Source organism: Lissotriton helveticus, chromosome 7 (genome assembly GCF_964261635.1).
Source record: "Lissotriton helveticus chromosome 7, aLisHel1.1, whole genome shotgun sequence".
In the NCBI taxonomy this organism is placed as follows: Eukaryota; Metazoa; Chordata; class Amphibia; order Caudata; family Salamandridae; genus Lissotriton; species Lissotriton helveticus.
In genome coordinates, this window is record NC_136068.1 from 1,846,636,594 (window position 1) to 1,846,661,180 (window position 24,587).

General features: G+C 43.7%; 1 protein-coding gene across 4 annotated transcripts in view; it reads right to left on the reverse strand.

Annotated features, from left to right (window-relative positions):
- Nucleotides 1-332: 332 nt before the first annotated feature.
- Nucleotides 333-24,587, reverse strand: part of LOC144770829 (uncharacterized) — a 210,048-nt gene continuing 185,793 nt past the window's right edge. For all 4 annotated transcript variants that reach the window (XM_078655607.1, XM_078655606.1, XM_078655605.1 and 1 more), the window contains 2 exons: nt 21,097-21,203; nt 333-515 (listed from right to left, as the gene is read on the reverse strand). In XM_078655607.1, the coding sequence (XP_078511733.1) occupies nt 398-515; nt 21,097-21,203 (225 nt within the window). In that variant the 3' untranslated portion in view covers nt 333-397. The remainder of the gene's footprint in view (nt 516-21,096; nt 21,204-24,587) is intronic.

Here is a 24,587-nt window from a genome sequence, read left to right on the forward strand (position 1 = left end):
ACTCTGGGGGCCCGCAGGGGGCCCTAGAGTGCAGACCGCATGCTTTTCCGTGGCGGCATCGCCGCCGCGGAAAGGCATTCCAAAATGCCCATCATAATATGGATGGCGGTGTCTATTAGACACCGTCACCATATTAAACCGTTTCCGCCCCGGCCGCAAGGCGACCGGTGCGGAAAAGCGGCGGAAAGTCTTTCCGTCCGCCTAGGTCCCCCCCGCCATACTAATCTGGCAGGGATGGAAATGAGTGTGGATGTCGGGCGGATTGCCCCCGCCAGGCTGGTGGTGGCTACCGCCAGCCTGGCGGGGGCAATCCACCTGACATCGTAATGGGCCCCTTGGTTTGCACTTCTTGCTGAACCTTTTGCATACTATTTTAATACATTTTTGTACACATTTTTCAGATGCTATTAATGGTCATTCGGGTGCAGATCCACTTGTTTGTGATGTCACATTCCAAACTTTTGACTTGACCATAACTTAGGTAGGCACATTCAGAGGTATCGCTTACTGTGAACCTGCAACAAGAAAAAAACTGTTTTAGGGCTTTTCTGAAGTTTTCATTAAGAAATTAATACATGTTACCAAAGTCTTATACGTCACTAATGCAAATACCGCATAAAGGGAAAAAGTTTCTATAAATTCACCCCCTGGGAATGTAAGCCTGGCAGGATAGACACTGGCTCATTGATGAAGTGGACTGGATGTACTGCTACAACTGCAAGTGACATGCCGGCTTCCTGGGAGCCAAGCCTCTGTCTAGTGATCCTCTAGTTTCACATTTAACATTGTGCAGCAACGGGCAAGTGTGGACATGTGTTTGAAAAGCAAGCCATCATGCAGGGATTCATTCAGTAAAAGGAAGTGGGAAAAGTGATGTGTGAATCCCTTAAAGGTAAACAACAATGTAGAATGGGTCAGCCTAGTAAGTCGCACATTCACAACACAGAAGCATTGAGCCACAGCGGAGGATGAGGTCTGGAAAGGCCAACAGCTCTTGGTGGGTGACCTTTAATGACCTAAATCAGGGAGTCAAATGAAAGTCCAGGAGGACATTATCAGTTCCACATGCTCAGGTGAACCGCTTACTCGGGAAATGAGGTATTTTTACAATCACTAAATGAAGATATGTTATGTGAATAGTCTGTAAATCTGGGCTGTAGCCAACCCTTAGGGGGGCTAAACAACATGATGAGACTTTGGTAAAGGCACAGGGGAATGAGGGGATGTATCCATCCCTCAGGGGCCTATACAACGTGTGGCATTCTGGGATGCCAATGGAGATCAGAAAGGAAAGGGAGGCTGCTTTTTCTATCTGAACGTCATTACAAGGGTGCATGATGGGAAGCATCACAGTACACATTATAGGCATGCACCACATGGTTGGCAGATGCACTTGGATCAGTACATCTCGTATATCTAAGCCGAGGGTGTGTGTTCCATATGCAAGTTTCCACTGCCAGCGGGGGAGGCCACTTAACTCCACCTTTGGGAGTAATCACATTTGTAGAGGGAATGACCTATGCAAATTTTGCCCCATCTCAGCTCCAATAGCCAGTAGGCGGGAAACACTTAGATGAGGCCCAGTCCTTTGCTTGTATAAATGTTATTATTCAGTAGCAGGCTTGAAAAGTAGGTAGTGTGGGGGAGGGGGTCTAGTAGAATCTCAATTTCCCTATCGTACTCACCACCCAGCAATAAAATGTACTGCCACCAGGGGCATTTCTGGAAGTTACATTTACAAAAGAAGCCCATGATGTGGCGTGTGGTAACAATGAATGGTTGAAATCACAAGTTTTAAAAAGAATATAACTACACATATCTTATCGGTCAGTGTAGTTTTGTAGCTTGAAGGATTTTATGGATTTACATGCTGTGCATTATTCAGCTATCTAGTGGCTGGGTCCAGAGTAGTCCTAAAAAACCTTTTTCCTTCTACTCTTTTTTTTCTGTTGTAGGTGGGCGTCAACAGATCTCCATTTGGTGTCCCCAGAAAATTCTTCAAGCTGCAAAACTACACCAACAGGTAAGAAACTATACATTTTGCAGTCTGAATCTTTTCTGAATTCCCATGCTGTGCATAGATTTGGGAGCAGTTTGTTACTACAGTGATGGTTTGATTGAAGATAAGCGTTGGTTTGGAAAACACATGTTGTAAGACTTTTTGTCCTACTTGAGCTTCCTTATTCATCTGAATATCTACACAATAAAGCCTTGCGAACTTATGCACTGATGACCATTTTGCCGTCCTACAAATGTCCTGTAATGGCGTATTTGCTAAAATAGCAATGATTGCTCCCTTTTTTCTTTTGAATGCACCCTTGGAGTGTTTTGTATCATCTCACCTGCATTGTTGTGGCACAATTGAATAGTTTGAGCTATCCATCTTGCAATTGTGATATGGTAACTGGTCTTCCTAAGAGACTTTTGCAAATGATACAAAGAGCTGTTTAATTTTCCTGTCAGTCTTTGTTCTTTTAATGTAATACATTATTGCATATGTAGCGTACAGTGGGACTAATATTCTCTTAGCTTGCTTTTTAGGTTTTTGAAATAAACTTGGTGTCTGTATACTCTGGGCTAGATGTAGGTAATTCCCATTTACAGACTCTTAAATACCGAATTTTACCGATTCGGTATTTAAGAGTCTGTAAACGGGAAGGGGGCAGATTTAGGTCATTTTAAAATCTGAATTACCGAATCTGTAAAATTCGGTATTTACCGATTCTGTAACTACAGAATCGGTATTTCCCATTGATTCCTATGGGCTTTGAAGCCCATAGGAATCAATGGGAAATACCGATTCGGTATTTACAGAATCGGTAAATACCTAATCCTGCAAGGGTGCAGGGGGTGTCACTTTGACACCCTCTAGCACCCCAAGTACAGGCTTGTGTGACATGTGGCACACATACATGCCCTAAGGGCATGTCTGTGTGTCACATTGCACAGGTGTGCATGCACAGATGTGCATGCACAACTGAATTCGGTATTTTACCACACAATAGGATTGTGTGGTAAAATACCGACTCTTAAGGGCCTGTGGCACTGTAAAGTGTGCCACCTACATTGTAATTACAGAATCGGTATATTTACCGATTCGGTAATTTTCCGAATCGGTAATTTTACCGAATCGGTAAATATACCGATTCTGTAATTTTCAGCCCCCTACATCTGAACACCCTAATACCGGTCGGAAACGGCCGAAATCGGCCATTTTCGACAGGTATTAGGGCTCCTACATCTGGCCCTTTGTTCCATGTAGAACTGTGAGATAACATTTGGCATTAGTTGTGGGTCATTTCCCATGATAGTTCTGTCTTCGTGCACTTGAAAATAAGGTTCCTCGAAGGTGAGTGCATGAAATTCACAAACTGTGCATAGTGATGTTATAGCCACTAAAAAGGACGTTTTTAGTGTGAGCATTTGTATTGTAGCCTTGTGTAATGGTTCACATGGTGCATTCATCAGTAATGTGAGCACAATATTTAAATTCCAAGTGTGTGCAGAAACCTTTTTTGGAGGTGCAATTCTTTTTGCTCCTTCTAGGAACCGCTTAATGACGTGAATAAACTTATTTCAATATGGGCCCTTGTGTACGCCACTAGTGCTGCTAAATAAACCTTCAAGGTTGCCTAAGTTAGTTTACAGTCTAGTAGGTGTGTCAAGTACCTCAGTACTGTCTTATCTTTAGTGATCTTTTTTAATAATCCTTCCTTAGGATAACACAGTGAGTATCTTTTCCATTTAGCTACATAACATTTTCTAGTTGTTGGTCTTGTTTCTATTAAGATTGCCACTGTTTTTTCCGGTAACTTTAGGTGCCCAAATTCTATGTCTTCAGGAGGCATGCTGCCAGGCTTACTGACTCTGGTTCTGAGTGCAGAATCCTTCCGTCTTGTATTGAAAAAAGATCTTGTTTGGTAATTTGTGAATCTTTCCCTGAGATAGTTCTATTAGTTCTAAGAATTGGGTTTGTCTCCTCACTGTGATGCAATTAGTATCAGTGTTGGCATTTCACATTCTGAGGTGTTGCAAACAGATCCATCTCCGGTGTGCCCTATTTTTGAAAGATCTTTGTGAGTACCGATTGCTTGAGTTCCCATTTGTGAGATCATGATGCTTGTCTATCTGCTTCAATATTGTCCATCCCTGGTAGGTGGACCACTAAGATCTCCATTTTCCTTTAAATAGCCCAATTCTACAATTATTGTGCTAGTCTTGACAGTGGTAGAGACTGTGTCCCATCCTGTTTATGTAAAACATGGTGGTTGTGCTCCCCGTAGGTCCTTTTGAAAGGTTTTGATGTGTTGTACTGAATTCTGGTCTTTCCCGGCTCCCCTTACCTTGAGATTGTTCATGTATGCTCCCATCCCCACTGTTATGACCCCTTGCCTTGAGGTATCTTGTTTAATTTTATACAATATCCATTTGATATTATGTTTAAGATCCATTTGTCAGAAGTGATCTTCCTCCAATCCTGAAAGTCTTTATTTTGCCTCCTACTTGTGTTGCATGTAGAAATATTGGTATTGTAAGCATTCTCTTTGTCTTTTGTCCTCCCTTAGTAACTCACTCCTTGATCTGATTTGAGTATGTATAGTGCTTATCAAGTCGCTTACAGGAATGCTCCTCCCCTTTGTGGCTGTCCTCTTCCATATGGCTATTTGCGAAAGGACTTTCTCCCTGTTGGTACAGCCAACCTTGCTGCTGCTGTTGGTGGTGTGACTGATTTCCTCCCTGAAATGTTTGTTGGGAAGTATGATGGAAGATTGCTTGATGAAGAATCCCTCTTCCTGGAGGTGTTCTTGAAGGTATGGTTCCTCTATGCATATTTCCTCTGAATTGCAATGCCCTCATTGTTTTTTCCATCTTATTATCCTTCAACTGATTCCAAATTGTCGTCTACTGCACTTTCGAACAGTTGTTCCCCGTTAAAAGGGGCATTAACTTGTCGCTTTTATGGTTATTGTTTCTTTTAACCGAATAAAGTACTTTTTGACTTTGACTTGACGTGCATTCAAGATGTTGCTTTGAACTTTCAGTATGAAACCTGAAATGCGTAGCCAAGCATGTCTTCTTTCTGTGATGCCAATCATCATTTGTCTGCTTGATGTATTTGCAGTATCTAGGGTTGATTTTAAGCAAGTGCTGGCTATATTTTTTTACATCTTCTACCAGATGGGCTTCTCTCTTTTGATACTGTTGTGGTAGGTGTTTCATTAACTCTATCTCTTCCCAATGTTGATAGACATCGAGGTTGAGCAAATAATTTGAAATTGCAATGCGCCATTTATTTGCAGCCTTTCGGCCTATGAGCTCCATCCTCTTACTCTCCTTATATGGAGGAGGACCCGTTGTGCTTGGTACATTTGTTCTTTTCCTAGTAGTGGATGTCATAATAGAATCTGCTCTACACAATTGGCAACATAGGGAGAAATTTGTTTCTAGATTGTGTAGTCAGGAGAGTTTTTAATAAAAAAACATGATTAGGGTTTCTTCTCTTCAATTTGAACTCCATATATTTGCTGCCGTCTTGCCCACTTGATTATACGCCCCATAGTCGTTAGGGGGGTACGGCCTCGAAGGATGTGTGTCGACCACTTCTTCTGGAGTATATGTTTTGAGATCCTACCACTAGGTATCTTGGCATTCTGAAGCCTCAGAACCTATCTACATATGTTCCACTTCATACAAGATATCCTCTTCCTGCTCCTCCTGAGTTTCAGGAGTTAAGGGCGGCTTGATGTTCAACGCATTTCTCCCCTCGCTCAGTTGTTGTTGAGCTCTCAGTAGGGATTCAATATGGTTTTAGAATTTATTGAAGTCCTTTTTCTTTTGTAAAAGAAAAGCCATTTTGGCTTGAGCCTTCCCCTCTTCCACTCCATCTTTCATGCTTCTTGTTCAGTGCTGAGAATTTATGTTTTTCTCATCAAAAAGTCTTTCAAAATCGTGGCGTCTGAAAACCATGTGTCTCCCGTTTAGACCACTCCAGTTTTAATGTCTATGCGTCTATTCCTTGGTTGTCCTTTAACGGCTTGTATTTTTAGGGAGCTTTACCACTGCGGCGTCCTTTTCAAAGGATCTGAGGGTACTTTTCTCGCTGGGTGTGGCTACAGTCGTTGAGTGCTTCCAGAGTTAAAATCAGTTTTTCTGGACTCTTCTATGTTTTTTTTAGGACAATGGTTCTCTTAACTCTTGAAAAATCTTTTTGCCCCCCTTGTGTTTAGACGTTCACCATCTGGATGTCTGTCTCTGTGTTTCCTTCTGGTCTTTTGGTGACGTTTTCTTCCTCGCTGCTTGAGAAGAGCAAGACACATACAGACAGTGGCGGATGTTGGCCCTGCTTGTTGTAGTGGGCTCTTCTCTGCCTCTCTCTCACCCTCAGACTCTTCAGGGTGAACACTGAGCTTGCGTTGCAGTTCTCACTTCGGTGGTCTATAGGCAGGCAGAGGTTGCAGACCGCATGTTGGTCCTTTTGGGCACACTTGTGATGGCAGTTCTTGCAGAACTGAAATGGTGTTTTCTCCATCACAATGTACAGGGAGCCCCCTGCATGCACATTCTCTGGATTTGTCAAAGAGGGCACTCACTTCTCAGTAAAAAAGTCTCCGGTACCTTCTGATGTTTCCTTCTCTCCAGTCAACTTCGATATTGTTTTTCGAGATTTTTTTTGTCAATTGCTGGAACTCCTTTAGCATACGACCAGACGAAACAGCGTAAAAAACTATTTTGAAGATGGCAACCAAATGTGGGAGATTCCAGAGGAAGCACGATGATGTCACAAGGGGACACCAAATGGAGGTCCATTGACGTCCACCAACAACAATAAACAAAAAGAATAAAAGGACAAAGAATCCAGAAACGATTCACGCCGCCAAAACTCAAATAATGCCTGCACTGGAGGGGTGGAGGGACATTATTTAGGCTAGCACAGCTGCTTTCTTATCCCAGAAACAAACAAATACAACCAGTGAGAGATTGTCATCTCCTGCTTTGCCTGTGAGAATTTCAGACTAGTTCAGAAAAGGCATACCAAGATTTGTGAGCATTGAAATAATATTTCCTGGGTGTCTCTGACCTGCAGGGATCAGGCGAGGAGCTTGGTGTTCTAGAAGCCACACCCAGTCCAGCGACTGCTCATTAGGCGTTTGGAGTGGGGGTTACACTTGAGCCCTACCCCACGGGATTCTGGGGCAGGTGGTGTGGTCTGGTGACCACAGAGAGGGGGTAGGGATGGCAGGTAGTCTAGAGGGGGGAGATCAAAAACGTCAAAGGTGAGGGTAGTTAGGACTGATCCCTTCTTTGTCTGAGGGACAGGGCAGGTTTGGCATGTTTTTGCAGCATCTTGCGAGACAAGTTGGATATAGTGCTGCCAAGTACACACAGCACTACTTGCCTTTAGAGCTGGCCCAACCATATTAAGTCTGAAGTTGTTCAGCTGGGAGAGTAACAACTGCTTTTTTGGCATGCTTTCCCCCAAAAAGTAAATTGAGGCTGGAGCAGAGGAAGGAGCAGGTGAGGTGCCCCCGGTGGGCTTGCCCTAAAAAGGCTGAGAGCTCCTACAAGCACCCATGATGAAAGGAAAGTGTGTTGGAAAGGATGCAGCCCTTAAGGTGAGTGCTTGGGAGGAGGACTGGCCTGCCTAGGGTTTCATTTATGAGGCTGGTAATTTCTGATGGGTAAGAACAAAAGTTACTTACCTTTAATCTGTGGTTCTCCAGTATTGGTATCGTTCATAGATTCACATGCCTGAATCATTCCCCGTCGTCGGAGTGGGAGTCCCACTGTACATAAAAATAGCAATAAATATGCACATAATAACCAAACCAGAGGTAACACAGTACAGCCCAGTTTGAACTGGCAGCGATAGACCACAGGAAGCCAGCGCAATCTTCTCATCAGGGGCGAGACATGTTGGAATTTGGGCTGATGGAAAATCAGCCTGGCCGCTTGGTTTTGCACCAGCTGCAACCGATGGAGATGGTAGGCTGGAATTCCAACGTGAAGGGAGTTGGCGTAGTCTATACGCGAGGTGATCAGAGCCATAATAACAAGGGTGAGTGCCTCAGTGCTGAGAAATCTGTGAATTTTGCAGATCCTGCGGGGGTGGAAGAAACAGGAAGATGTTACTGCGTTGATTTTAGGCCTCATGGACAGGTCGCTAGATATAATAACGCCTAAGCTCTTTACCGAGTTGACGGGACAAGGCAAAGGGCCAAGAGAGGGCGACCAATAGCTGGGAGTCCAGGGATTGGCAGGTCCGCCCATCAGCACCAACTCGGTCTTGTTAGGATTCTACTTAAGCTGACTATAGTGCATCCACTCGGAGATCGCGAACATGGTAGATTGAAAATTAGAAGAGGAAGAAGGGGAAGGATGAAGTGGAAAAATCAATTGTAAATCATCTGCATAATTAAAAATAGTAACAGGAGTGTGGTGAAGGGAGGCCAAAAGGGGCTGCATTAAACAAGAGTGGTGACAGCGCAGAGCCCTGGGGGACTCCGCAGGATAAAGGGGAATAAGACGCAGAATAGGTGGATAGATGAACGGCTTGAGACCGCTGGTGCAAAAAAGATGTAATCCAGGAGAGAGCCACGCCTTGAATGCCCGCATTGTTGACACGGTCGATCAGGATGGCATGATCGGCCGTGTCAAACGCCGCCGACAGGTCCAGCAGCACCAGGGCTTGGGCGATATTGTTGTCGGCGCCTTTTCTTAGTGTATCCATCACAGCCACAATAACAGCTTCGGTGGAGTGTGCTGGCCGAAAGCCCGCTTGCTGATTGTCCAGAAAGGCAGAGCTCTCGATGAATGCACCCAGGCAGCGGGTGACGTAGGTCTCCAAGATTTTCCCCAGATAGGGCAAAAGGGAAATCGGTCGAAAGTTGCCCATGACCGAGGGGTGAGCACCAGGCTTTTTCAATATGGGCAGTACGACCGCCTGTTTGAAAGAGGCTGGAACAATTCCAGAGGCTAGGGAATTATTGAAAAGTGCCAAAGGGGGGTCGGGACAGGCCAAGAAAATATCTTTAAGTATTTGCGGGGGACAACAATCGTTAGGGGAGCCAGAGCTCACCAGATGTAACAGAGACGTGAACTCTGCCAAAGAAATAGGAGGGAAACCATCAAATCGACAGGGGTTCATAGGGGGCAAAGGGGGTGGGACGGAAGAGGACGGGGAAGGGATGTTGTTTTTAATAGTGACAATTTTTTCGGTGAAAAACAGATTCAAAGAGTCGCAGAGCACATGGGAAGGTAAAGGTTGAGCCGTAACACGGTCAGGAAGGTGAGCTCCTCGACAATGGCAAAAATAGCCTTTGCTTTGGAGGCAGAATCCAAGATTTTTTGGGAAAAATAGGAAGTTTTGGCCAAAATAATAGATTTTTTATATTGTTTCAATAGGTCCGTATACTCCGTTTTGGAGGTAGCATCATAGGTGCGCCTCCAGCGTCGCTCCGCTTGGCAAAGGACCAGCTTGTCCGATTTTAACTGGTCTGTAAACCAACGCTGAGCGTCATGGGGACGTTTGGTTTTAATAGTTTTTAGGGGGGCCACTTTGTCACTAGCAGATACCAACCATTGCTCAAGGAGACAGGCCTGTTCGGACAGTGGAGCCTGGTCCCCAGGGGCAGTGGAAGCTAGGATGGCATGGAAATCTGCAAAATTAACACGTTTCCAGTTACGGGCAGTGAAGTTAGTGACAGGGATTGGGGGATGGGCAGAGTGAGGTTAAAGGAAAATGAAATAAAAGAATGATCAGACCAGGAGCAAGGAAACACTGAAGGGGAAGAGATGTCAAGGTTGGTCGTCCACACTTGGTCAAGGATGTGACCTTTGTTATGGGTAGCCACAGTGATGTGTTGGTAACAATTCCTACCAAGTAGGAAATCAGTGAATTCCTCGGAGATAGTACTCTCCCGGGGATCGGTTGGCCAGTAATTAAAGTCGCCGACAATAAGAATTTTGGCGGAGTTAATAACTAGCCTGAAGATCAGTTCGCCAAACTGTTGAAAAAAAGAGGCGTGCTATGAGGGGGTCTATAAACCAGGACACAAATGAATGAAAACCTAGAAGAGAAAAATTTAAGGGTGAGACAGTCAGTTTTGGCAATGGTGAGTTTCCACGGCAGTAAACTTGAACTGGGATTGGATGATAGCGGCGACCCCGCCACCGGCTCTCCCCCCAGACCTGTTGGACTGTAAGATGTAATACCCAGTAGGAATGGCAGCAAGAATGTCAGGGGCGGAGTCATCCATAAGCCAGGTTTCAGAGAGTAAAAGGATATCCACTTTATCATCGTCCAGTAGCTGAAAAATCTCAAGCTGGTGTTTCACCAGCGAACGAGTATTGAGATATACCACCGCTATGGAGAAAGGGCCAGGGGACCCTACACCAGACAGGTTGGTGGAAGAACGGGAATGTCGTGTGGGGACACAGGCATCTCGAATATCTGGGGATAGGTTAGGGGAGATATAAATACCACCGTTTTTGACAGCACAAGCTGCACAAGAGTCCAGGGGACCTGAATGTTGAAGGGCAAGGAGGTCCGTGCGGGAATAGGTGGTCAACAGGCCATAAAAAATGGTCGCTGGGCGCGGACGGCCGCGGACGGGCGCAGACGGGCATGACTTTGGCGCGACTTAAGCGCGAAGTCGGCGCGCCCGCTGCGCTTCCGCCAGATTACCTTCTAAAATAACCCAGGGGGAGGGACCAGCTAGCGCGCTGACCTACGTCGGCAGAGTGGCGGGCAGAAAGTAGTGTGGGCGTGTTGCTCACTAAATGACCCTCCGCTCGATCGGCACTCAGCCGCGGCGGAACGGGGTCAGGAGCAAATGAGGCAGCAGGTAAGTGAGTAAAAACAGTATAAGTCACAGTATTTAAAAGGATAGGGTGTCGATGATCATACCATATCAAATAAGCACACACACACACAGAGGAGGCAAGCGCAAGTGATTTCCAGGCAGCATGACTCGCCGCAATAGTCACCACGAGCAGAGGACCCACCTCTAAAAATAGCCTAAAGCTCTGCAACAGCTAGCGCGCTGACCTACGTCGGCAGCGTGGTGGGCAGGAAGTAGTGTGGGTGTGTTGCTCACTAAATAACCCTTCGCTCGATCGGCACTCAGCCGTGGCGGAACGGGGTCAGGAGCAAATGAGGCAGCAGGTAAGTGAGTAAAAACAGTATAAGTCACAGTATTTAAAAGCATAGGGTGTCGATAATCAAATCATATCAAATAAGCACACACACACAGTGGAGGCAAGCGTAAGTGATTTCCAGGCAGCCTGACTCGCCGCAATAATCCGTGGTGATGTCGAAACTTGGAGCTTCTGCTAGAAATGCGCATCCTGCTGCCACGTTCCTCTTGCAAGTCCACCAGTGTAAGGTTTCTCGAATCTGGGGAGTGATGTGGATGAGATCGTCGAAGAATCCCGACACCTTTAACCATTGGTTGTTGAACTCCTCCTGCAGAGGTCCCATTCTTAGACGGCAGTTGGGGACTAAAGGAATGCAGTATGAAAGCATGCCCAGTAGTGAATTGAACTGCCATACTGAAACGCACCTTTTTGATCGCAGTAGTTAGGCGAGTTTGCAAATTTCCTGTTGCCATTTGTTTGAGACAAAAGCTTGTGTCAGCTGAGTGTCTATGGTGGCTCCCAAGAACATTCTTCTTTGCGATGGGATGAGATGAGACTTGTCGAAATTGATGGAGAGGCTCAGAGATTGGAAAAGAGACAAACATCTGAGTGTGGGCGTTCGCGACTGTGAAAGAATTCGCCTTGTCGTCTACATATGGAAATATTTGAATTCCTTCCAGACGAAGGTGTGCGGCCGCCAGTCTAGAGCCTTGTTAAAAACACGGGGTGCAGAACATAGTCTGAAAGGAAGGAATTTGAACTAGAAGTCCCTGCCAGCCACTCTGAACCCCAAGAACTTTCTATGTCTGGGTCGGATTGATACATGGAAATACGAGTCATGGAGGTTGAGGTTGGCCATGTGTTCCCCTGGAGTGAGGAGTTGAAGGATTTCTTGAAGTGTCAACATCCAGAAGGATAACTTTTTTAGATATTTGTTGAGGGGGCGAAGATCTAGAATGGGGCTCCATTCTCCCGATTTTTCTTTATCAGAAAAAATCTTGAATAAAACCTGGTTCTGCTTTGTAATTGAGGGACCACTTCGATCGCTCCTTTTCGTAACATCAAATTTATATGGGAAAAAAGCTCTTTGAGATGAGCTGGAGGTGGGCTTTCGGAGGAGAATTTGGAGGGATCTTTATGAACTCTAGAACATGGCTTCTGGCTACAATGTCCAAGACCCACTTGTCTGATGTTATAGTTGACCAATTCGAGTAAAATTGGGAGATTCTTCTGCCAACTTTTAAAGTGGTAGGCGGTAGAATAGGTGGCAGTTGTCACGGCAGTTGTCACTGCTTCTGAGACGTATCATGTCTGCGGTAGGAAGACTTTCTCCTGTTTTGTGAATAAGAGGTATTTGGTTGTTGTCTGTAGGATTGTTGGCGCTGAGAAGAGTAACCTTGGTTACTTTGATAGGATTGGTACTGTCTTTGCTGATTATAACCTCCTTGACCAGAGAAGGATCCACGGGCCTTAGCGCCACGAAAGGGCGGCTTCCGAAATTGGAGAGTACCGAGAATCTTGCTGTCTCGGTATGCTTTTTAATGGCCTGGAGGGCCTCATCCACATGCTGACCAAAAAGAGATTCGCCATCAAACGGCATATCAATTATTTTTGCCTTGCCGCCGTAGGACTGCGGCACCTGCCAGTTGCCGAAAACCTGTAGATGCAACATGCACAGCTGAATCTATGATCTCAGCAGAGATACGTTCCCCCTCCTGCAGGATCTTTAGTGCTTCTGATTTAGAGGGCTCAGGCAACATATCGATGTAGGGAGAAATGTCTAACCACATCTGTCTGTCATATCGGCCTAAGATAGCCCGTGAGTTAGCAGCAAGGATGGTCATCGCTGCCATGGTTGAAACCTTTTTACCAATCTCGTCCAGGCATCTGCCATCCCGATCTGGAGGAGCTGCAATCGGAGAGGAGGGATTACTTGCTCGTAGTTGTGCTGCCTGGGCGATAACAGAATCAGCTTTTGGCTGACCTATGAGGCATGCTGGCAAATTTTCTTGTGCCTTGTACTTCTTGTTGAGGCGGGGTAGGACTGCAGGAACAGAAGCAGGAGCTTTCAGGACCTTTAGTCCTTCCTGCCAAATGCAGTCAATGATTGGGATAGTCCGTACTTGTTTCCTCGGTTGATATTTAAAATTGTATAGGAAACAATCATCCTTCTTTGTTTCCATAGGAAGGATTAACCTTTGCGTTGCCCTTTCCATGAGAAGATGAAAACCCCCGATATCAACTGGAGGAGAATTGATGGGAGCAGGAGTAGAAGGAGACGGAGTTTGTATCTGGTAATCATCCCACTCCGTAAGGATCGATTTGTCATCCAATTCTCCTTCATCCCTATCGTCATCCGTGGTGTGAGCAATCTGAAAATGATGAGAAGGTACCGGAGAAGTTGGTCTGGGTGATCTCAATGCAGAAGAAGAAGATTGGGGAAATGGTGTAGGCGGTACAGAAGAAGCCGATTCAGATGGAGGGAAACGGCGATAATAATCATCCAACATGTACTGTAGATTATTTAGCAGATCCAAAGGCATTTGGGCCGTAGGAATAGTATCTGGAGCTGTACAAACAGTCGATGGGGAAGGATTATCCTCGTGATCCTCCTCCTGATATTTAATGAATAACTCAGAAGAGCTCCTGGCCGTGCAAAACCTATCATCCTCATCGGATTCCTCATCATCCTCTCCATAATCCAGCAACTGTTCAGGTAACTCCAGAGGAACCTTAGTAGGGGAAATATGAATTGGAGAGAGGGCTTCCAATGAAGATCTACGTCCTTGCAGCAAAGAAGATGCTGTTGTCAAAGGCAACTGCGCAGATGTAGAAGATGACGTGGCCGCAGACGCTGACCAAACCTGCAATGCTGTATATGAAGATAACTGTAGCATCAACGAGAGAGCCATCAAGGAAGTCGTCACCGTCGAAGCTGGTGTTCAATAAGTACTGGTCGACGAGGCGGCCGTCGACGAGGAGGTGGCCATCGACCAAACGGCCATTGACGAGGCAATCGTCGATGATACCCTTCTAATCTTCGTCGTACGGTAGATTTCACCTCCTTCGTCGACGAGATTGGTTTCATAGAGATGGATACCAGCGTTGATGGCGAGGATGCCGAAGACATGATCACATGAGGTCTCGGTGACGAGAAAGTAACAGTCGACGTCATCGTAGCGTAGACGGTTGGCTTCGTTGACAAAGATGTCGTTGTCTAGCTCGTCGATGAGGGAACCCGTTTCTGAGGTAAATCCTTATCAGAGACTTTGCAGTTTTTCTCAGGGCGTATTAGGCAGAGGTTTACTCTTAGAAGGTGGAGTAGCCTTTTTTGAAGTGGAAGGCAGCTCAGCACTCTTAGAGGTGTGCTGTTTTTTTGACACCTTAGCCTCAGGAGAAGATAAATCTTAGAGGACATAGTCTTACCAGAGGAAATGCTCCCAACTTCAGATAAGGGGTTGTCTTGATCTTTAATCTTCTGTAGCCACAGAAGTAGACGTCCCTCTCTGTTCCTGAGAGTCTTTTGAGGAAAGGTTCTGCCGATCTTACAGTCTCTCACCTGGTGGTCAGGATACAAGCAATAAATGCACTTCTTGTGGGGGTCCTCAGAAAACAGCCGGAGCTTCCCACAAGATTCACAAGGTCGAAAGAGAGACTTCTTTGAAGAAGACATCATGAACTGAAGAATTCCTGAAATAACTGAAAAGTACTGAGCAGAGCTCAGGGAGACCCCCTTCACACGACGTGCAGTAGAAAATCTGAGAGCCTGAGCCTCTGAGGAGTACATTCTGGAGGGTGCTGTTGCCTGATTGGCTGTAGTTTGGACTATATATAATGACTTGGACGAGTCATAAATGTAGAGGTTTTTTCCGTTTAATTTCTAGCTATTTTACCTTGTTACCTATGGTATGGTTATTATGTGCATATGTATTGCTATTTTTGTGTACCGTGGGACTCCCACTCTGACGACGGGGAATGATTCAGGCATGTGAATCTATGCAAGATACCCCAATACTGGAGAACCAGCTTCATCTTCTCTTACATGAGAGACGTGGGAGCAAGCTGGTGTGACATACCGTTTCTCCACAGCAAACAACCCAAAACCATTGGATTGTTGAAGCAGTTCAACAAGACAGCAAAGAGCATGATGGCAGTTTTGCCAGAGAACCTCTGGAGGAAGTGGGATCTTCTACTACCATGTCTATTGTTTGCCTAAAGAGAAATCCTGCGGAAGGGAGTAGGGCTCAGTCCCTTTGGGTTTCTGTATGGCCACTCTGTGTGGGGTCCAGTCACCTTAGTTTGAGAAGGGTGGGAGGGAACCTCTGTCTCCACTGAAAGATGATAGGGACTATTTGATTGGCCTCAGGAAGTTGATGGTGCAACACATGAGTCAGGCAAATAAAACCTTTCATGCCAGTCAAAAGCTGATGAAGGAATGGTACAACCAGAAAGCTATGCTGACTGAGTATCAAGGTGGTCAGAAGGGTCTAGTGCCAAGCCTGTTTGGCCCAAAACCTTGGAGGACAAGTGGTGTGGGCCTTAAAAGGTACTGCAGAAGACTTCTGATGTTAAATACTTGGTGGACAAATGTGCCCCACGGTAACCCAAGAGCATATTCCATGTGAACAGGCTGGAGTCTTATTCCAGAGAAAATACACAGTGAATGCCATCACTACATGAAATATTTAGAGCCCTAAACAAAGCAAATCACCCGGCAAAAATACTGCAATTAGGGTGAATGGCTAAAGTTGTAATTACAGTTTTGTGATCCCAGGCAATTCATTAAGCCCATGTAGGGCTGAGTCAAATTTCATAATGAGGAAAACCTCCCTCTGTGCCAACCGGACTTCAGGGTCACCTCCAAACTGGTTATTTTTCTTTATTTGATACAAAACTGTCCAGGTAAAATCAGTGTATAGATGTTTTGAGGATACAAAGTGTTCCACCAGGCATGACCGATGTTGGACAATGCAGTGACATACCTCCTGACTTGTTTTGCCAATGTTAATCAGTTTACATGGACATGGCGTATACCACGTTTTTAGATTTCCAATTCGTAAATTCATTATGGCGCCAGTGCCGTAGCCCGTCTGTGAATAATGTCCCTTCTTGTGTCGAATCACACACTGAACAGGTAACAAATTTGTGGTGTCGCTATATCGGTTGGAGGTTGAGCATGTTGCATAATGTAGATGTTTTTAAAAAAAAGCCTGAATAGCTAGTAACTTGCTGCCCAATGTTGTGATTCTTTTTTAGTGCAAAAAGTGGCAACACCACATCTTTTATGGTTCCTTCAATCAGATGCCAGTTGCTTCGGATAATCTTCTTAATGGGATGTGTCTGTGGTCCAAGCGTGCACACATATACTGATCGATCTGTTTGCCTTTTTGTCTTTTTTGTTAGTAAGTGCTCTTGCGGAGTAAACAATGCTCTTTTCAGTGACTGTTTCAACAATTTTCTATGGTATCCCCTGTCTCTCAGTTTTTTGACTAGCCCCTCTGCATGTAATTCGTAGTCCTCTCTCCTACAGCAATAGGGCAAGTTGTTCTTAAGGTTGGACGGATGATAACTCTGATAGTTATTCATTCCTGCAAGATGGATCAAGAGGCGCACCTCTAACACCAGTCCCTGGTATAATGACTCACTGAGTGTTCTTAGGAAAGCTTGTAAGAAAGCCGAACGTGACTGGAGAAGGGACTATGCATATGAGAAAAAATTAAGCTATCTCGCTCAAATCAAGCTCTATCACAGATCTTTCTGTTCTGTCTGCGCAGCTTTTTATGCAAATGAAATAAGGTCAAGTTCTAATCCAGCTAAATGCATCTTTAAGATCTTTAAAGATCTTAGGAGTAAGAAAGCGTCTATGCCTATTATAGTGTCCGTGCAGCAGTGTGATGAGCTTGCGACTTTCTTTGTGGAAAAAGTTCGAACCATCTATCAATCCTTTCCACACGCTCCTTTTTATCCCATCTCCTCGTCCTCTAACGATAGGACTCGTCCGACCTTATCGGCAATTCAGGACATCTCCGAGGAGGAGTTTACCAGACTGAGTGGTAGAATTAAATCAGGCTCACCCTCTGATCCTCTGAGGCCTTCTCAATTTAGTGAGTCACTCCCGATTTTTCGGGAGCCGCTTTGTCAAATACTTAATTCATCCTTTACTACAGCTACTGTTCCAGTTTCATGGAAACAGGCTTGGGTGTCACCCATTATTAAGAAGCCCACGCTAGACCCTTCTAAACCCGAGAAAATTAGACCTATATCTCTACTCCCTTGGGTGGCCAAGATTGCAGAAGCCCATGTTAATAATGTGTTGTCTCAATTCTTGAGCTCCAATAAGATCCTCGACCCATCGCAGAATGGATTCCGACCGGGCCATAGCACGGAAACGGCTCTGTTGGCTAGCACTGAACATTTCCGGTCAATCCTTGATGCCGGTCAAAGTGCAGCGCTGTTTCTGTTAGATCTCAGCACTGCCTTTGATATGGTGTCACATGGCATCCTTATTCAGCGATTAGAGGTAGCGGGGGTCACAGGGTCGGCCCTAGAATGGTTCAGATCTTTCTTAACAGAGAGATCTTTCTGAGTGTCCGCCCCCCCCCGTTCCTCTCCCAGTCCCACTCCATCGGGCAGGGGGTCCCGCAGGGCTCAGCATTGAGCCCGTCGCTGTTCAATCTTTATGTCCAGCCTCTAGCTGCTGTCGCTAAATAGTGGGAGCTTATTATGGTCTCATAATGCTATCGACACGCAGCTTGTTGTCACCTTAGCTGAGGGGCCCTCTACAACGGCCACCAGATTTAGAGATGGGATGACGGCGGTGGCCGAATGGATGGCCAATAATTGTTTGCAATTAAATGCAAACAAAACAGAGGTTCTGCTAGTTGGAAAAAATGCCACACTGTGGAATGAACACTGGTGGCCGTCGCCCCTAGGAGACATGCTCATGCCCAAGGCAGTGGTAAAAAATCTCGGTGTATGGATGGACTCCACTCTTAGGGCCCGATGTAGGTCACCAAATACTGGTCGGTAACGGCCGAATTCGGCCGTTACCGACCGGTATTTGGTGATTGAGATGTAGGGGCCATTATTTTACAGAATCGGTAAATTTACCTAATCGGTAAATTTACTGATTCTGTAAAATACCGAATCGGTAATTTTACCGTTTCGGTAAATCCCAGATGTAGGTAGCACTGTTTACAGTGCTACAGGCCTTCAGAATTCGGTATTTTATCATCCAATACAATTGGGTGGTAAAATACCGAATTCAGGTGTACATGCACATCTGTGCATGTACACCTGTGCCATGTGACACACAGACATGCCCTTAGGGCATGTATGTGTGCCACATGACACACAAGCCTGGAATTGGGGTGCTACAGGGTGTCAAAGTGACACCCCGTTCACCCTTGCAGGATTTGGTATTTACCGAATCGGTAAATACCGATTCGGTATTTCCCATTGATTCCTATGGGCTTCAAGGCCCATAGGAATCAATGGGAAATAGCGATTCGTCGGGGCAACACTTGGTGATTGTCCCTCGGGTAAAACTATGCCGTGTAGGAGGGCGCTCGTTTCGCTGTCCGGCAGCTAAGTTATGGAATTCTTTGCCTGTAAATATTCGAGGTATGGACGGCCAGCTCGCCTTCAGGAAAGCCATTAAAACTTTCCTTTTCCCTTCAGCGTAGTCTATTGGTTCCGTGACCCTCGTTACGACCTTTCCTGCTGTATGTGTTATTGGATCTCTTGCAGTGCCGGGACGCCCCTTTGCTGGGGCAGCTGAGCGCTATAGAAAACGATGTAACATAACATAGTGGAGGGAATTGTTCTTATCCGTGGGTTTGGTGTGTAATGTGGTGATTAACCTACCTTGGGAATTTTTTACATTGACATCCAAAAATGGCAGATTCTTTTTGCTGAATTCAAGGCTAAATTTAATGTCAGGGCTATGATCGTTAAGCCACCCATGGAATTCTTTAAGCATGATTTCAACCATTCCCAAAGGCACCAGGCATCATCTATATACCTGAACCATTGCTTGATACAGGTAATATAGGGATTGTTTTTGTATGCAAACATTTCCTCATACTTAGCCATGTACAATACTGCCATTTCTGGTGCAAAGGGACAGCCCATGGAACACCCTTTGATTTGTACGAAGAATTTGTCATCAAATTTGGAGAAATTACGCCGCAAGGTGATTGTAGCCAATTTTAGAATGAATTCGGTAGGCACCTGATGTGGTCTAGGTCTTGTTTCAAGAAAAGACTCCATCGTATCGAATCAATCTTGCTGGGGGATCCGGGTATACATGGATGGAACATCCTTTGTAACCAGTATATTAACTTCCGAATCAAATGGGATCCCTTCAACTTTATTTATAAAGTCTGTGATGTCACATAAATATGAGGCTACATCCTCAAGAAATGGCTTTAAAAACACATTCACATATTTTGACAGTGGCTCCAGAATCAAAACACACCCAGACACAATAGGACGGCCGGGCGGATTGGTGGCATCCTTATGCACCTTCGGCAAGAAGTATATAGTACTGGAGTTCATAGATACTTTTTAATTAGATATTCTGATTCTTTGGGTCCTAAGATCTCTAGGTCCTAGCCGTGAGTAACAATCTTCATAATTTCATGGGCAATCTCGACAGTAGGATCTTGTGGAATGCATCAATACCACCCTGTGTTACCTACAAGACTTCTTCATTCAGTAAGGTAAGCCTGCTGATACCAAATCATCACTGCCCCACTCTTGTTGGCTGGCTTATTCACCGCCAGTTGTTGTTCCTTCAGTGCAGTAATGGCCTTCCTGTGGAACAGCGATATGTTTTTCTTAATGTACATACGCTTTTTTTCAAGAACATTAAGAGAGGATAACACGGCATGTTGAAATGCTAAAATATTTTTGGGTACACTGTACAATGGGGGGGCAATAGGAAGATTTGTTACGTATTCGAGATGGTTCGGGTCTCGTGGTATCTTCTTTGCCCATGAAGAATACTTTTAGGTAAATTTTACGAAATAACTCCAGTATTTCCATCTTGACCTTAGTAAAGTCAATGGTTACCCCTGGGACAAAGGACAATCCTAGTTCCAGAATTTTAATTTGTGCCTTCATTAGGATGACACAGATTGTGTATATATTGTGCCTTAAGGAATGTAGTAAGAATGTTTTCCTCTAGTGTAGGCAACATTGGTTTGAAGACATAACCCCCGGTCTCTTGGCTTAGGCAGGACAATTAACAATGTCTAGTTAAGAATCTTTCGTCCGCTTGGTGCCTTATGTAAAAATTAGGACTGGTGTTGTACTTTCAATGTTACTGTTATTTCACAAGATTGTCTAAGTTTGTTTCACTTGTCATTTTTGTCTTTGAATTTTTTCGTTTTTAAGTGGAATATAGCATTGTGTATGAATGTGTTTTTGTAAATGTGGTGTTCTGTAATTGGAAGGTTTCTTTTCTAAGACATGAACAAATATTTGTTTGCTTTGCTAATCTAAATAATTTAAATAAAGCAATAAGAACCCTAGAATTGATGGTCTAGGGTATTCTCTTTAAAGTGTGCAAACTAGTCCTTCTAGACACACTCTTTTCTCTTACATTTATGTGGCAGCATTTACCAGTTTCATTTTTTTAATTGATCATACATATGCTTGCAAAAAAACCCTCACAATAAATCATCATACCACAAACAGGTAGCGAAGGACACACCTACTAGCTTTTCCAATGCTGGTGTTATTTTGTATTGTATTTAACATTGTACCAGTGGAGAGCTTTATACAGAAGAGGAATCTCGAAAACGGAGGTGTCGTCGACAGAACAGCTGTCTCTGTGCGAGTTTGTTTTCAACAAAGATGCCAGTTTTGGGCTGTACGCTGGTGTGAGATTAGCTTCAAAATAGGATTAGTGACTGAAAATGTCTGGCAGCAGAATAAACAAACACAAGGACTTACCACTTGTTGAATTTGGTGCCATTGACCCATGTCCACAACTGAGAATTATCTTCCCTCCTCAAGCCAATCCAGTGATTATAATCCCCTTTGTAACGCAGCATGAAATTCTATAAAAAAAGATGGAAATGAGGACTTCCTGAGAAGTGGTCAGTAGGTTTGAGTAAAATGGTTCAATGGCATCAGTGCACAGATTGACCAAGAGTTTTCCAAAATGAATTAAGAAAACACTTAGGGAGAGTGGCAAAGTAGGGTGAGGAAATCAGGTGTAATACAAAAATGTTTACATTTCTTTATTTGACGCATTCATTTGGGCAATTATATTCATAGGCAATATTAGTAAATTACTGTAAATATCACAAGGAGCTGTTGTCAGAGGGGGCCTGGTCCAACGACGATGGAGCAGGCAGCATTTGGCAGAGCTCCTGGTGGGGCACTGCCATTTAGCACCATCCAGACTCACTGCATGCTCCTACCTTTCTGAAACATTACGGGGTAGAGTGGGCATTAGATGCCTGCACTTAACGGCTGCATTTATTGTCCTGAGACCACCCGTAGAGATAACAGCACTGCCTGACCTCCAAGTGGCACATCTAAGATGGCACAAAAAAACAGCAAATTTCCTTTTCCTACATTTTTGAGGAGTGGGAGAAGACTCACAAGTCACTACTTTCTGTAGGGGCAAACAAATTCATGTGAAAATAATCTTTGAGTAGGTTACCAAATTTACAAAACTACTTAAGTCAGATAACAATTGTTATAACGAGGTCAAAGTTGCACACAAACCAATCACGAAATTCAAAATATGTTATTTATTAATACTTAGTTGAGATATCAGTACAATACTAGAGTCAGTTTATACAATTTAAAATAATGATCACATTCATTAAAACATCTTTACAAACTTAAATATTCACAGTGTTTTAAAAAAAAGAAGAATTTTAACATAACATTTTTATTAACCAACAAATAGTCGACGCGGTATTTCGGTGATCTACAAATTCTGACCTTCTTCAGGACATTGTTGTTCAATACAAAATACATCTAAAAAAAGTGTACAATAACAGTTAAACAAATGTACTTGCTCATATTTTTTCACATCTCAAGTATTAGACCTTACTGTCCTCCATCTTCATTTCATACATCAATTCCTGGTTTTTAGTGCCATAGGTTTATATTATTCCCCTATGATTTGGTAACCCATCACGAAGTTCTCACCAATCAATATTTCAATCCTAATCTTAGAACTGTGTATAAAGATTGTCTCATACCTATTGGGTCTATGCGGGACCTCCAATAGTCTGTATCAATAAAATCTTGGGAATTACCGGTGAATCAAGCTTTGCTAATAGGAAGGGACAAACAGTTAATTCTGCCCTTCTGGTTGTCATGGTCAAACCCATACGTCTTATCTTATTTCTTACCTAGGGATTATTTACTTCCTGGCAAGTTTGTTCCGGTGTTCAAGCGTGTGGTTTTCCTGGTTGTTATTACGGCAGGAAATTGTGATACCATTATCAATTAATTATCATCCTCTCTTGTCTCTTTATTCTATTTCATATTAAATAAAGAATATCCTTAAAATCTGGTCTTGGACCTCCTTCTTGGTAATTTATGAAGAAGCGGTAATTTCCTATTTTGGGGAAATGTTAAGTATTTATTATACATTCTTTTCCTCATTTACTATTATGATTTCTTCTTAAATTCTGCCCACTGTCCCCCTTCTCTCTTACTGCTAATGGTCTTTAAGAGAATATGGGGAGGACGTGTTTCTTGTAGAGATCATGGACTTCCTCTACTACTCTGTAACATTACAGGATATAGTTGGTCACTCGTTTGGTACCTTATTCCTATAGTTCTATTATCATTTTGCTTGTTTAGAAATATCTTACCTTTAGTATTATCCACACTTTATCTATGCGATCCTCTCAGTCCTTCCCATCATTAATTTAAGGGATGCCACTGGTTTTGAAATTGTTTGTTTGGGTCACACTCTACAAAATAACAAGGGTTCCCTGTTAGTCATTAATCCTTAAGGTTTGGAGTGATTTTACCCTGGAGTCTTATTCCCTCTAGGACTTACTTGTTAAGAAGAAGAATCTTGATCCACGTCCTCCCTCCTCTCTTCTCATTCTGCAAGTGAGGTCCTTTTTATACTATCCTTAATTGGTGATTATTACTTAATTGGTTCTCATTAAGATAGGTTCAAGTTGTGTGGTTCGCACTACTCTGTTTAGAGCGACCGCCATCTTGTAACGGGTTGTTTCTAGCCTATATCTATGCATTGCCACATTGATATGAACAACTTGTTGAGTACTAATGTTTGTATATTATCGACAATTTAAAAAAAAAAGTAATTTAATATTTTTGTATATTACTTACATCTTTTGGAAATTGGTTTAATTATTTCATCATGTATAGTAGGCCGATTCATAATTAACTTCTCAACTTTGTCCTGTAATTTATAACCCCCGAACATCCTTTTTTTTGCCTTAATGATTCTAATCGTTGACAAGTCAAGCTTTTGTGTAGCTCGTTTTTGCAGACGCGAGTTTTCCATCAGCGCCATCTTGGATTGGGAAGTCGCCTTGGGTGGTATTGCTCCCTATAGTTTCGAGCCTGAATTTTTTAACAGAACCTTTAAGTCAGTATGTTGACACATTCATACAACCCCTAGTCACAGAACAACGTGCATACATAAAGGACACAACTGATATGATCAGTAAAATAGAGAATATAGAATTTAACCAACAAAAGCAGTGGCTCTTCACTCTAGATATAGAGGCGCTTTATAGCAATATCCCACAAGATGACACTATTAGGATGATAAGAAGATTTTTAGAAAATGAAAATGAGGATTTATCTGACCACTCCACATTTATAGTTGAGTGTGTGGAGAAAATCCTTAAAAATAATATTTTTCTGTTTAAGGTAGATTTATATAAACAGACAAAGGGCACCAGCAAGTGGGCAACCTGTGCGCCGAGTCTAGCCTGCCTATATGTGGCTGACTTTGAGGAAAAACACATTTTTAACCAATCTGCACCATTCTTTGAAAATATCACCAAATGGTCACGTTTCATTGATGATGTTTTTTTTTATATGGCAAGGCAGTGAGGAGGATTTGCTTTCCTTTATTGAATGTATCAATTTGGGGGAGGAGAACGAACAAAAGTTACTTACCTTTAAACTGTGGTTCTCCAGTATTGGTGTCTTTCATAGATTCACATGCTTGAATATTCCCCGTCGTCGAAGTGGGAGTCCCACGGTACATAAATAGCAGTAATATATGCATGTATACATGAGAAATACAATAAATAAAATATACATACATATAATGCAATAGAAAAGTAAACTTGAAAAAAGTACCATAGAACAGAATAGGCCCATAGAAAAGCCCAAGGGAGAATTCACTTTAGTAACATATTAGAGTCATTATGTGTTGGTCCACATTCCAGCCAATCAGGCCGTAGCCTCCTCTAGAACCTTCTCCT